The sequence below is a fragment of the Pollachius pollachius genome (assembly GCF_949987615.1).
Source record: "Pollachius pollachius genome assembly, chromosome: 6".
Classification (NCBI taxonomy): Eukaryota; Metazoa; Chordata; class Actinopteri; order Gadiformes; family Gadidae; genus Pollachius; species Pollachius pollachius.
In genome coordinates, this window is record NC_136939.1 from 379,328 (window position 1) to 393,361 (window position 14,034).

The following is a 14,034-nucleotide window of genomic DNA, read 5'->3' on the forward strand; positions in this document are numbered from 1 at the left end:
TGTGGGCTCCAATCCCCCCCCCCCAGAGCCTCACTGTGGGCTCCAATCCCCCCCCCCCAGAGCCTCACTGTGGGCTCCAATCCCCCCCCCCCAGAACCTCACTGTGGGCTCCAATCCCCCCCCCCTAGAACCTCACTGTGGGCTCCAATCCCCCCCCTAGAACCTCACTGTGGGCTCCAATCCCCCCCCCTAGAACCTCACTGTGGGCTCCAATCCCCCCCCTAGAACCTCACTGTGGGCTACGACCTGACCATACAAAACAACGTCTGAGTGACAGACATCGCTGTAGTGGTAGAAACGGCCGCCGGCTCTCCCGCAAAAGGTTCCACGCCCGGGCGTAAAGGTTCCACACCCGGGCGTAAAGGTTCCACGCCTGGGCGTAAAGGTTCCTTGCCCTAGCGTGGAACCATTCCAATATTTAGTGTTCACCTAGAATTCTACCCTAGTTCTTTTTTTTTTTTACAAAACTGAGAAATGCACGACACAGACGGCGCACCCCAAGGTGTTCATATCTCCAGAGGTAGAAGGTTCTGAATCCTGCCTCCCTGACCTGTGGGTCTGGAGCTCATCTAACGTTTCTGTTACAGCGCGGTGAAGAGATCCAGAGGAGCCCCCGGGGGGGGTTCTGGGGGCCAGCCCTCCGGGGGCTCTACCACTTGCCCCTCTTGCTCCAGTCCTTGGGGGTGAAGTGCAGACACTTGGGGTCGATGCGCAGGTGCCTCTTGTGCATGGCCCTCTCGTGGCCCTCCACGATGTCCTCCGACAGCGTCAGGATGTACTGACCCTGGAGAGACAACAGCCTGTTACACTCACTGACCCTGGAGAGACCACAGCCTGTTACACTCACTGACCCTGGAGAGACCACAGCCTGTTACACTCACTGACCCTGGAGAGACCACAGCCTGTTACACTCACTGACCCTGGAGAGACCACAGCCTGTTACACTCACTGACCCTGGAGAGACCACAGCCTGTTACACTCACTGACCCTGGAGAGACCACAGCCTGTTACACTCACTGACCCTGGAGAGACCACAGCCTGTTACACTCACTGACCCTGGAGAGACCACAGCCTGTTACACTCACTGACCCTGGACAGACCACAGCCTGTTACACTCACTGACCCTGGAGAGACCACAGCCTGTTACACTCACTGACCCTGGACAGACCACAGCCTGTTACACTCACTGACCCTGGACAGACCACAGCCTGTTACACTCACTGACCCTGGACAGACCACAGCCTGTTACACTCACTGACCCTGGAGAGACCACAGCCTGTTACACTCACTGACCCTGGAGAGACCACAGCCTGTTACACTCACTGACCCTGGAGAGACCACAGCCTGTTACACTCACTGACCCTGGAGAGACCACAGCCTGTTACACTCACTGACCCTGGAGAGACCACAGCCTGTTACACTCACTGACCCTGGAGAGACCACAGCCTGTTACACTCACTGACCCTGGAGAGACCACAGCCTGTTACACTCACTGACCCTGGAGAGACCACAGCCTGTTACACTCACTGACCCTGGAGAGACCACAGCCTGTTACACTCACTGACCCTGGAGAGACCACAGCCTGTTACACTCACTGACCCTGGAGAGACCACAGCCTGTTACACTCACTGACCCTGGAGAGACCACAGCCTGTTACACTCACTGACCCTGGAGAGACCACAGCCTGTTACACTCACTGACCCTGGAGAGACCACAGCCTGTTACACTCACTGACCCTGGAGAGACCACAGCCTGTTACACTCACTGACCCTGGAGAGACCACAGCCTGTTACACTCACTGACCCTGGAGAGACCACAGCCTGTTACACTCACTGACCTTGGAGAGACCACAGACGGTTACACTCACTGACCCTGGAGAGACCACAGCCTGTTACACTCACTGACCCTGTAGAGACCACAGCCTGTTACACTCACTGACCCTGGAGAGACCACAGCCTGTTACACTCACTGACCCTGGAGAGACCACAGCCTGTTACACTCACTGACCCTGGAGAGACCACAGCCTGTTACACTCACTGACCCTGGAGAGACCACAGCCTGTTACACTCACTGACCCTGTAGAGACCACAGCCTGTTACACTCACTGACCCTGGAGAGACCACAGCCTGTTACACTCACTGACCCTGGAGAGACCACAGCCTGTTACACTCACTGACCCTGGAGAGACCACAGCCTGTTACACTCACTGACCCTGGAGAGACCACAGCCTGTTACACTCACTGACCCTGGAGAGACCACAGCCTGTTACACTCACTGACCCTGGAGAGACCACAGCCTGTTACACTCACTGACCCTGGAGAGACCACAGCCTGTTACACTCACTGACCCTGGAGAGACCACAGCCTGTTACACTCACTGACCCTGGAGAGACCACAGCCTGTTACACTCACTGACCCTGGAGAGACCACAGCCTGTTACACTCATTGACCCTGGAGAGACCACAGCCTGTTACACTCATTGACCCTGGAGAGACCACAGCCTGTTACACTCACTGACCCTGGAGAGACCACAGCCTGTTACACTCACTGACCCTGGAGAGACCACAGCCTGTTACACTCACTGACCCTGGAGAGACCACAGCCTGTTACACTCACTGACCCTGGAGAGACCACAGCCTGTTACACTCACTGACCCTGGAGAGACCACAGCCTGTTACACTCATTGACCCTGGAGAGACCACAGCCTGTTACACTCATTGACCCTGGAGAGACCACAGCCTGTTACACTCATTGACCCTGGAGAGACCACAGCCTGTTACACTCACTGACCCTGGAGAGACCACAGCCTGTTACACTCACTGACCCTGGAGAGACCACAGCCTGTTACACTCACTGACCCTGGAGAGACCACAGCCTGTTACACTCACTGACCCTGGAGAGACCACAGCCTCAGCTAATCCTTATCCCCTTTAAATCACACTGGTTCTCAATCTGTATAAACAAGACATACATAAAACTAGCATTTGTCATTGATATAATATTCATAGGCTTGCTATGCCTTTATGGTTGAGAATTGTGAGAGAGACATCCGCTGAACAGGATGCCAGGGCCGTAGGGCCAGGCGGGAATCGAACTGCGGTCCCTAGGAGGTGTGTGTATGTTGAGTCCGTTGGCGTGCTGCGGTGACCTCTGACCTTGTAGTAGTTGATGAGGTTGAGGTACTGCAGCGTGGAGATGACGTCCTCCTTCTTTACGCTGGTCAGCTCGCTGATCTCACTGAGGAACCGGGAAACCACAAGGTCAGACACTCACTTTGACCTCAGACCACTGGAACAACGCCCAGACGATGAAGAGTAAACACTGAACCATTCATAATGAGAAGCATCGACGAATGGATGGAAACATTAAACATCTTTAATTCACTGTCTGACCCCAACCTGCTCCTTAGTACTACGGTCACACCACCTTCACTACGGTCACATGACCTTCACTACGGGTCACACGACCTTCACTACGGGTCACATGACATTGGTCCGTGACGTCATGTGACCCCTAGAGAAGGTCGTGACCTACTTGATGGTGATCTGGGGGTCACAGGGGCCCAACTTGATAGTAATGTGGGGTCTCATGACGGGGGCCCTACTTGATGGTGATCTGGGGTCTCATCCCAGGGGCCCTACTTGATGGTGATCTGGGGGTCACAGGGGCCCTACTTGATGGTGATCTGGGGTCTCATCCCAGGGGCCCTACTTGATGGTGATCTGGGGGAACCAGGGGCCCTACTTGATGGTGATCTGGGGTCTCATCCCAGGGGCCCTACTTGATGGTGATCTGGGGTCTCATCCCAGGGGCCCTACTTGATGGTGATCTGGGGTCTCATCCCAGGGGCCCTACTTGATGGTGATCTGGGGTCTCATCCCAGGGGCCCTACTTGATGGTGATCTGGGGTCTCATCCCAGGGGCCCTACTTGATGGTGATCTGGGGTCTCATCCCAGGGGCCCTACTTGATGGTGATCTGGGGTCTCATCCCAGGGGCCCTACTTGATGGTGATCTGGGGCCGCTCCCCGTTGTCGGGCTTCAGCTCCATGAGGATCTCCAGGATGGTCTGGGACCAGTACGACCGGTATGACAGCAGGCCCAGGTCCGACAGCGGCTTCTCCGGCGTCCCCGTCTTGCCCTCCACCTTGGACAGCTCGTAGCCTGGGGGGGGGGGGGGGGGGAACAGTTAGGAGGATGGAGTTCCCTGCTCAAGGGCACTTCTCCCAGACTGATGAAACCAGGAACCCTTGGGTCGGCCCCCCCGCTCCCCCCCACTCACTGAACTCGATGAGCAGCTTGCCGTAGCCGCGGCGCTGGTAGGGGGGCAGAGTGAGGATGCAGGCCACGTTGTAGTCCTCTGTTGACTCCTTCTCCTGGGGGAGGACCCACAACACACACATCAGACCCACAACACACACACACACACACACACATCAGACCCACAACACACACATCAGACCCACAACACACACACACACACACATCAGACCCACAACACACACATCAGACCCACAACACACACACACACACACATCAGACCCACAACACACACATCAGACCCACAACACACACACACACACACACACACACATCAGACCCACAACACACACACACACATCAGACCCACAACACACACATTAGACCCACAACACACACACACACACACACACATCAGACCCACAACACACACACACACATCAGACCCACAACACACACATCAGACCCACAACACACACACACACACACACACACATCAGACTCACAACACACACATCAGACCCACAACACACACACACATCAGACCAACAACACACACACACACACACATCAGACCCACAACACACACATCAGACCCACAACACACACACACACACTAGACCCACAACACACACATCAGACCCACAACACACACATCAGACCCACAACACACACATCAGACCCACAACACACACACACACACACTAGACCCACAACACACTAGACCCACAACACACACATCAGACCCACAACACACACATCAGACCCACAACACACACACACACACACACACACCACACACATCAGACCCACAACACACACATCAGACCCACAACACACACACACACACTAGACCCACAACACACACATCAGACCCACAACACACACATCAGACCCACAACACACACACACACACACACACCACACACACCAGACCCCCACCACACACCCCCAGCCCCCAGTGCCCCCGTGCCTTGGAGAAGTAGCCCACGATGTGGAAGCCCTTGGCGTCGTACTCGGTCATGACGTAGAACAGGAAGGGGTCCGTGTCGTAGTACAGCGTCTTGTGGTCCAGGAAGCACTTGGCCAGCAGGCAGAGGTTCTGGGAGTACGTCTGGAAACACAAGGCACACATGAGGTGAGATACGGAGTGAGGTATGGGGTGAGGTACGGGGTGAGGTATGGGGTGAGGTATGTAGATACGGGGTGAGGTACGGGGTGAGGTACGGGGTCAGATACGGGGTGAGGAACAGGGTGAGGTACGGGGTGAGGTACGGGGTGAGATACGGGGTGAGATACGGGGTGAAGTGTGTAGGTACAGGGTGAGGTATGTAGGTACGGGGTGAGGTACGGGGTGAGGTACGGGTTGAGGTATGTAGATACGGGGTGAGGTACGGGGTGAGGTATGTAGATACGGGGTGAGGTACGGGGTGAGGTATGTAGATACGGAGTGAGGTACGGGGTGAGGTATGTAGATACGGGGTGAGATACTGGGTGAGGTACGGGGTGAGGAACGGGGTGAGGTACGGGGTGAGGTATGTAGATACGGAGTGAGGTACGGGGTGAGGTATGTAGATACGGAGTGAGGTACAGGGTGAGGTATGTAGGTACGGGGTGAGGTACGGGGTGAGGTACGGGGTGAGGTATGTAGATACGGGGTGAGGTATGGGGTGAGGTACGGGGTGAGGTATGGGGTGAGGTATGTAGATACGGGGTGAGGTACGGGCTGAGGAACGGGATGAGGTACAGGGTGAGGTACGGGCCGAGGTACGGGGTGAGATACTGGGACCTGGGGAAACACTCACTTTGTTTTTTCTGCCGTCGATCTCAAAGAAGGAAATGGTGCCTTTCCGGTAGATCTCGTTCCCGGGAGGATGACGAAGATTACATTTAGTCTGTTGGAGAGATGAAGAACGGAGCACTTTGTCAATAGTCTGAAAATCACAAAGAAACTTTGTGACTAGAAGCTCCAGAAGCTGCCCTCTAAACTACAGGGAGCCAGTAGGACAATGTGGACTGAACCAGTGAGGACTGGTCTGGGAGGGGTTCACTAAACCAGTTAGGACTGGTCCCAGTGGGAGAGGGGTTCACTAAACCAGTGAGGACTGGTCTGAGAGGGAGAGGGGTTCACTAAACCAGTGAGGACTGGTCTGGGAGGGGTTCACTAAACCAGTTAGGACTGGTCCCAGTGGGAGAGGGGTTCACTAAACCAGTGAGGACTGGTCTGAGAGGGAGAGGGGTTCACTAAACCAGTGAGGACTGGTCTGGGAGGGGTTCACTAAACCAGTTAGGACTGGTCCCAGTGGGAGAGGGGTTCACTAAACCAGTGAGGACTGGTCTGAGAGGGAGAGGGGTTCACTAAACCAGTGAGGACTGGTCTGAGAGGGAGAGGGGTTCACTAAACCAGTGAGGACTGGTCTGAGAGGGAGAGGGGTTCACTAAACCAGTGAGGAGACCGGGACCCACCCAGACCCCTAGCCCTGAGGGGGACCCACCCAGACCCCTAGCCCTGCGGGGGACTCACCCAGACCCCTAGCCCTGCGGGGGACTCACCCAGACCCCTAGCCCTGCGGGGGACCCACCCAGACCCCTAGCCCTGCGGGGGACTCACCCAGACCCCTAGCCCTGAGGGGGACCCACCCAGACCCCTAGCCCTGCGGGGGACCCACCCAGACCCCTAGCCCTGCGGGGGACCCACCCAGACCCCTAGCCCTGCGGGGGACCCACCCAGACCCCTAGCCCTGAGGGGGACCCACCCAGACCCCTAGCCCTGCGGGGGACCCACCCAGACCCCTAGCCCTGCGGGGGACCCACCCAGACCCCTAGCCCTGAGGGGGACCCACCCAGACCCCTAGCCCTGAGGGGGACCCACCCAGACCCCTAGCCCTGCGGGGGACCCACCCAGACCCCTAGCCCTGAGGGGGACCCACCCAGACCCCTAGCCCTGAGGGGGACCCACCCAGACCCCTAGCCCTGCGGGGGACTCACCAGGTGCCTCTGCAGACACTTGAGGCTCTTGAGGTACTTGAGGCAGAATTCACAGAGGTAGAGGATGGGCAGCGCGGTTAGCTCCTGGGGGTACGGGGAGAAGTACCAGGGCTTGAGGCGGTGGCGGCCCAGCTCGATGCAGTCGATGTTCTTCATCCTCGTCACGATGTCGTCGTGACTACGGTCCGACACCAGGCTGCCCGTCATACGGGGCGCCGTGGGAACGCCGTCAGAGCTGTCCTGAGAGTCCTGAGAGAGAGACAGACCCAGACAGACACACAGACCCAGAGAGAGAGAGACAGACAGACAGACAGACAGACCCAGAGGCAGAGACAGACTCAGAGAGAGAGAGACAGACAGACAGACAGACAGACAGACCCAGAGGCAGACCCAGAGAGAGAGAGACAGACAGACAGACCCAGAGAGAGAGAGAGAGAGAGAGAGAGAGAGAGAGAGAGAGAGAGAGAGAGAGAGAGAGAGAGAGAGAGAGAGAGAGAGAGAGAGAGAGACAGACAGACAGACCGACAGAGCCAGAGAGAGAGACAGACAGACCCAGAGAGAGAGAGAGAGAGAGACAGAGAGACAGAGAGAGAGACAGACCCAGAGAGACAGACAGACCCAGGGAGAGAGACAGACCGACCCAGAGAGAGAGATAGACCGACCCAGAGAGAGACAGACAGACCCAGAGAGAGAGAGAGGCAGACAGACAGACAGACCCAGATAGAGAGGCAGACAGACAGACCCAGAGAGAGAGAGACAGACAGACCCAGAGAGAGAGAGAGACAGACAGACCCAGAGAGAGAGAGAGAGAGAGACAGAGAGACAGAGAGACAGAGAGAGAGACAGACCCAGAGAGACAGACAGACCCAGGGAGAGAGACAGACCGACCCAGAGAGAGAGACAGACCGACCCAGAGAGAGAGACAGACAGACCCAGAGAGAGAGAGAGGCAGACAGACAGACAGACCCAGATAGAGAGGCAGACAGACAGACCCAGAGAGACAGACAGACCCAGAGAGAGACAGACCCAGAGAGAGACAGACAGACCCAGAGAGAGACAGACAGACAGACCCAGAGAGAGACAGACAGACAGACCCAGAGAGAGAGAGAGAGAGAGAGAGACAGAGACAGAGACAGAGACAGAGAGAGAGAGAGAGAGAGAGAGAGAGACATGAGGTTGGAAAATTTACATTGAAAACACTTTCCTATAATATTGGTCAAAGGCAACACAACTTTTCTTTAATGTGTTGTACATTTCTTGATCAAAATTGTTGTAACCCGTTTTACTTTTTGCTCTTTGATTGCTTGAGCACTGGCCATAAAGCCTGTCTCATTGGAGAGGTCGACTGAGAGGGAGGAAGAGCTGGACAGACAAACAGAGAGAAAGCGAGATGGAGGAGGGACAGAAACCCACACATGATCACCACGGGAGAGGCGTGGTGATAAGGCCAGCCCTGGTCTGAGGGAGCAAAGGCCGACAGCAGCACAGTCCAGGGTGGCTAGAGACCAACACAGTCCAGGCCGGCTAGGAGCCACAGACCAACACAGTCCAGGCCGGCTAGAGACCAATACAGTCCAGGCCGGCTAGGAGCCACAGACCAACACAGTTCAGGCCGGCTAGAGACCGACACAGTCCAGGCCGGCTATAGACCGACACAGTCCAGGCCGGCTAGAGACCAACACAGTCCAGGCCGGCTAGAGACCAACACAGTCCAGGCCGGCTAGGAGCCACAGACCAACACAGTCCAGGCCGGCTATAGACCGACACAGTCCAGGCCGGCTAGAGACCAACACAGTCCAGGCCGGCTAGAGACCAACACAGTCCAGGCCGGCTAGAGACCAACACAGTCCAGGCCGGCTAGAGACCAACACAGTCCAGGGTGGCTAGGAGCCACAGACCAACACAGTCCAGGCCGGCTAGAGACCAACACAGTCCAGGCCGGCTAGAGACCAACACAGTCCAGGCCGGCTAGAGACCAACACAGTCCAGGCCGGCTAGAGACCAACACAGTCCAGGCCGGCTAGAGACCAACACAGTCCAGGGTGGCTAGGAGCCACAGACCAACACAGTCCAGGCCGGCTAGAGACCAACACAGTCCAGGCCGGCTAGAGACCAACACAGTCCAGGGTGGCTAGGAGCCACAGACCAACACAGTCCAGGCCGGCTAGAGACCAACACACCTCTGCTTGTGGTAGAAACATGCTGGTGCACCGGGGGCTGTCGTACTGGAAGACCTTCACCATCTGACGGAGGAAACCAGAGCGGACGCAGGCTTTTGGAAAGAACAATTCAACTGTCTGTCTGCCTGTCTGTGTGTGTTCTAAGCCGTATCAGATGAATATGTCTACTATTGAACCTTTTTTAGGGACTCTTTATAGGTTTAAATCATCAGAGTTCCTGAGATAATACACCAGAGACAGCAGTGCTTCAGCAGCTTCACCCTCTTGCCTATGGGGAATTTAGAAACAGACACGTTTTTCTTCAAGAGTTCACAATGCAATAAAAAAGAAGAATATAATAATAGTACTATGTGTATTTTTAGCACTGCAGTCTATATTTTAAGATGTTTTTTTGATCGGATTCAACACAGAAAGCACTATTCTAGACGGCTGGAAATGCAAATCAAGTCCTTAACATATTGGGTCTGCGCCGATACAGTTGGACACCTCTGCGGAGAAAGCCTCCACGGTCTCCAGATCCCTGATTTCTGACACCAGTTTCCTCTGTTATCAACGTCCCTCCTTTCACTTTACATAATGAGCTTGAGAACGAGCCTCAGAGAACCCCACAGCGTTGAACGGGGACCCGGAGTCCATGGAGACAACCAGGTCGTTGTAATTGGTGTTGTTATTTGACGCAGTATGCTACCATCCTAATTTGAACATCGTTTTTTATTTGAGGTATATGTTGTTGTTTCCTGTATGGCGTTCCTACTGTATGGGCCTCCGCTAGTGGCCCTCATCAGGGACAGATAAAGAGCTGGTGGAGGGAGGAAGGGGGGGCTCCAAACCTCATCGCCTCCACCGCAGTTGGCCTTCCTCTTCCTGCCGGGCTGGGAGGGGATGAGGCGGCGCGCCGTGCCGTTCTGAGGAGAAGACAACAGCGTCAGGAGGGAGCGTGATAACCACTCCCCAAAGCACCCTGACCGGCTTCAGCAGCAGCAGAGAGGGCCCGCTCACACACAGTCCACCCGTCTGGCTGAATGCAGTGAGTGGACAGGCCTGTGACAGACAGATACAGGAGGTCTGTCCCCACCCCCACCCCCTCCTTCCCCGTACCGTGGTGAGCAGGGACAGCGGGTCGTGGTCGTCCCGCCCCTTGTTGTTGAAGGCGTTGCCGTGGCGTCCCACCGGGTACGCTGACCCCTGCGAGGCCTCGGCCGAGTCCGGCAGCGACGGCACCGGGGTCGCCGGGGACGCCTGCGTTGCCAGGGAGACGGACTCCGCTTTCCGTTTCTGCGGGGGAACCGACATGGGTTAAGTTGAGATATGTCTGACATTTTGATTTGGTACATGCATACACACCCATTACTGACAACACAGCAAACACACTTAAAGATAGTAGACGACAAGGAGCTTAATGTTCATATGAATCCAGATCAACGAGCAGTAAACCCGGGGGCCCTGGTACAGCGTTCGGATACACGTGGGAGTCATGGTCAGTATACTCACATCAGAAACACTCGCTGGTCCTGGAAGAGTAGCTGGGCAATCAGCATTATTTCAATTTGAATTAATAATTAAAGTCGTCATGTTTAAATTTTCATGACCGCACCAATAATAAAAAAATATATATATATATATCTCTCAAAATTAACAGGTTAATCTTTGCATTCAATTTGAAGGTTTGAACACGTTAATTGTAACGGATAAACGGATCGACGGATCTTTTGAGAAAAAAATAAGTAATCTGTGCTGAACTGAATTGCCACTAATTGCACTAATCTGTCTTTCAAATAGCTCAAGGAAAAACACTGAAACACAGTATGGTCCCAGAAATGGTTCAACTTGCATCAGGACACCGTAGTGTTACACTAGGTGTCTGGGAAGCACAACCCTCAACCCTCAACCCCTGCTCAGCCGGAGCTTCACCATCCTCACACACCGAGGCATTAACCTACAAGGGTCCGAAAAGAGCTTCAGTATATCAGAACAGAGCTTCACTACATCAGAACAGAGCTTCAGAGACAGAGCTTCAGTACATCAGAACAGAGCTTCAGTACATCAGAACAGAGCTTCAGTACATCAGAACAGAGCTTCAGAGACAGAGCTTCAGAGACCGAGCTTCAGAGACCGAGCTCAGGAGAAGCTCAGAGGACGTACCGGTGTGGGGAGGGTTTTGCCTCTGGACGGCGCTGTGGCTGATTGTAGGTTAAGATCAAGACTTTTCCGCTGAACAGGAAGGAAGAGAAGACACATCATTTAGATACCAGTGTTTCCCATACATAGACCAATTTGTGGCGCAGCGCCACAAATTGATTCTGCTTTTTTTTCTATTTTTTATACGCGTTCCGTTCATTTATCTCCGCATAGCACTCTTTCTCCCTGTCATTCTTGTTCGCACAGACACACATAGACAAGCGCGCATACATGCCAATGGTGCGTGGGTACACTACCACTTATTGGATCAACCCGCGTATCACTGATACATGCACACGCTGCATGTACGACAGCTGATTGGCCCGCTCCTCCTCTCAACGCGCCTACAAAGGAAAACCTGAAGCAGCGGGATATTTGGCACAGTGAAGACGGTCGACGACATCTGGAGTTTACCAATGCGTGCTCAAACACATCTGCCCAAAATTATTGTTGACTCAGAAAAGATAATGTTAGCCTTATGAACTCAACCTTATTGATATTGAACATCCCCCCCCCCCCGTCAGGCCTCCTCGTCTCACTCCATTATTATTATACACCATTATTTTTATTATTATTTACATATTGCTAAATGAGCAATCGCGAAATCCCCCCCCGCCCGTCGGGACTCATCGTTTCATAGCCCTATATGATTCAAATATATTAACACACAATTCATTTAGAATCGATCACGGCCCTTTGGAACAAGTTTAAAGAACCCCTAGCTTTGAACACGCAGTTGATGTTTTTTAGACCAAGTAAGCATTGGTTCCTAGAGTCATACTTAAATAAAACCGATATATCCTTAGAGGTGGGTAGTGGCCACACAATAATAATCCAAACTCCTAGAGCAGGGGACGGGGTGTGCTCTGGTCCGACTCACGGTGGCCACGTGGGACGGTCTGACGGAGAAGGACTCGCTGGGCTGGGACGCGGCCCGGCCCGGGACGCTGCCGGCCTGGCCATCCTGGGGGGCGGGGGCGGCCCTCACCCCCTCCCTCTCCGGGGAGCCGGGCCGTGAGCCGGGCAGCCCGTTCTTGGTGGGCGTCTTGGCCTCCTTCTTGGGGAACTGGAGCTTCTTGACGTCCAACCGGTCGGGGGTGACCCACTCGTCCAGACGCTTGTTGACTAGAGAGCAGCAGAGGAACGCGTTACACACGCACACGAGATGTAACAAGCTGCTGACGGTGTCAGAGGCTCTACTCACAGTCGATGTAATGGACATAGTAGAGCTTCCTCCCAGCAATGTCCTTAACACTGAGGATCTCGGCCAGTGCTGCAAATAAAGCAGAAAAAGTTTCCCCGGTTTAGATTTTACCAGCAGAGGTCAACAGAGTGAGCTGTAAAGCCTAAGCAACATGTCATATACTAAACTAATGTTTTTTAAGTAGTCTGTACAGAATTATGCATACAACATGTTTTGTTTATTATTTTCAGTTTCACTGTGATGCTCAAAATTACCACACAATACACACCTTAACAAAATACAATCCCTCCATGCCCTGACAGTGTTGTCGAAGGTTGTGTTTACATTGCTGTTTGACATGTCAATGGTGCGGGAAAAAAAAGAGCAAAGTGTGTGGCACATACTGATGTTAAATAGAACGTTACTAAGGTAAACAGTTCTTTGGAAAACATGTTTGTTTAGGGCTATTATTTACAGTTTTGTACAGTTTACAAAAAAATGTTATGTACCACAGAATCATGATAACGATAGTTATGAAACTATATTGATTATCAGTAGCGACCTGACGTCATCCCTAACCTCTCCTATAATAAGGCAGGTGGCACCACAGGAGGAAGAGTTAAATTCATCCGAGATATCAGCTAAACTGTTCAGTACGATATGCACAAAGCATTGCATGTATTTACTGTGCATGACATTAATCCGTCTTATAATCGAAACGTACTTTCTCTTCCATTCAAGCTATTTTAAAATGACCATACATACAGACCATACTCCATGGCAACACATGGATTCGATCGTAGTGCATAGTTCAGTCTAACGAGATGATCCAGGACCGCTCTACGGTCTCTGGTTCATGTGACCTGGACTTCGCGGGGGCTCCGGGGGCCACAGCGTTTGTTCACAACACCTCCGGTTAGCTTGGTGTTAGCATAGTTAGCTTAATGCTGACAAAAACACAACACTACTCACGCCACTCGTCCTCATTCTCTTGGTTTTTGCGGAGAACTGGAAGGCGACAGCCCTCAACGATTTCAACCTATGGAAAATGTGACGTTAATCGACACGTATAAAACAATTGAAACGTTTAAAGTGAAATAGCATCTTTTGGTACCCACCGATGCTGCGCTGTCCGCCATTTTGGTCCTGTGTGAGGGCGGCCGCGGGGGGTTGTGGGAAAAGGCCGCCGCGCCAATAGTATAGGCGTTGAGAGCTGACAGAGAGCTAACCGAGCTAACCGCTAGGCG

General features: G+C 53.7%; 1 protein-coding gene across 2 annotated transcripts; it reads right to left on the bottom strand.

The window, feature by feature from the left end:
* Positions 1-220: 220 nt before the first annotated feature.
* kat5b (K(lysine) acetyltransferase 5b) lies at positions 221-13,943 on the bottom strand. Of its 2 annotated transcripts, XM_079738834.1 has the most exons (15): positions 13,906-13,943; positions 13,760-13,826; positions 12,809-12,877; positions 12,485-12,729; positions 11,569-11,637; positions 10,525-10,701; positions 10,257-10,331; positions 9,427-9,489; positions 7,247-7,495; positions 6,064-6,153; positions 5,232-5,372; positions 4,281-4,374; positions 4,003-4,162; positions 3,155-3,236; positions 221-784 (listed from the first exon to the last, which is right to left on the bottom strand). In XM_079738834.1, the coding sequence occupies exons 1-15, from the start codon at positions 13,924-13,926 to the stop codon at positions 650-652; spliced, it is 1,737 nt and encodes a 578-aa protein (XP_079594960.1). In that variant the 5' UTR covers positions 13,927-13,943; the 3' UTR covers positions 221-649. The 2 variants fall into 2 exon arrangements, with proteins under 2 accessions (XP_079594960.1, XP_079594961.1); XM_079738835.1 differs by lacking the exon at positions 9,427-9,489.
* Positions 13,944-14,034: the final 91 nt, after the last annotated feature.

Coding starts and splice junctions, on each gene's coding strand:
- kat5b (XM_079738834.1), bottom strand. CDS start 13,926: ATGGCGGACAGCGCAGCATCG. Junction 7,496..9,426: donor TGTTTCTACCACAAGCAGAG/GTGTGTTGGTCT, acceptor TCTCTCTCTCAG/GACTCTCAGGACAGCTCTGA. Junction 4,163..4,280: donor CAAGCTGCTCATCGAGTTCA/GTGAGTGGGGGG, acceptor CCCCCCCCCCAG/GCTACGAGCTGTCCAAGGTG.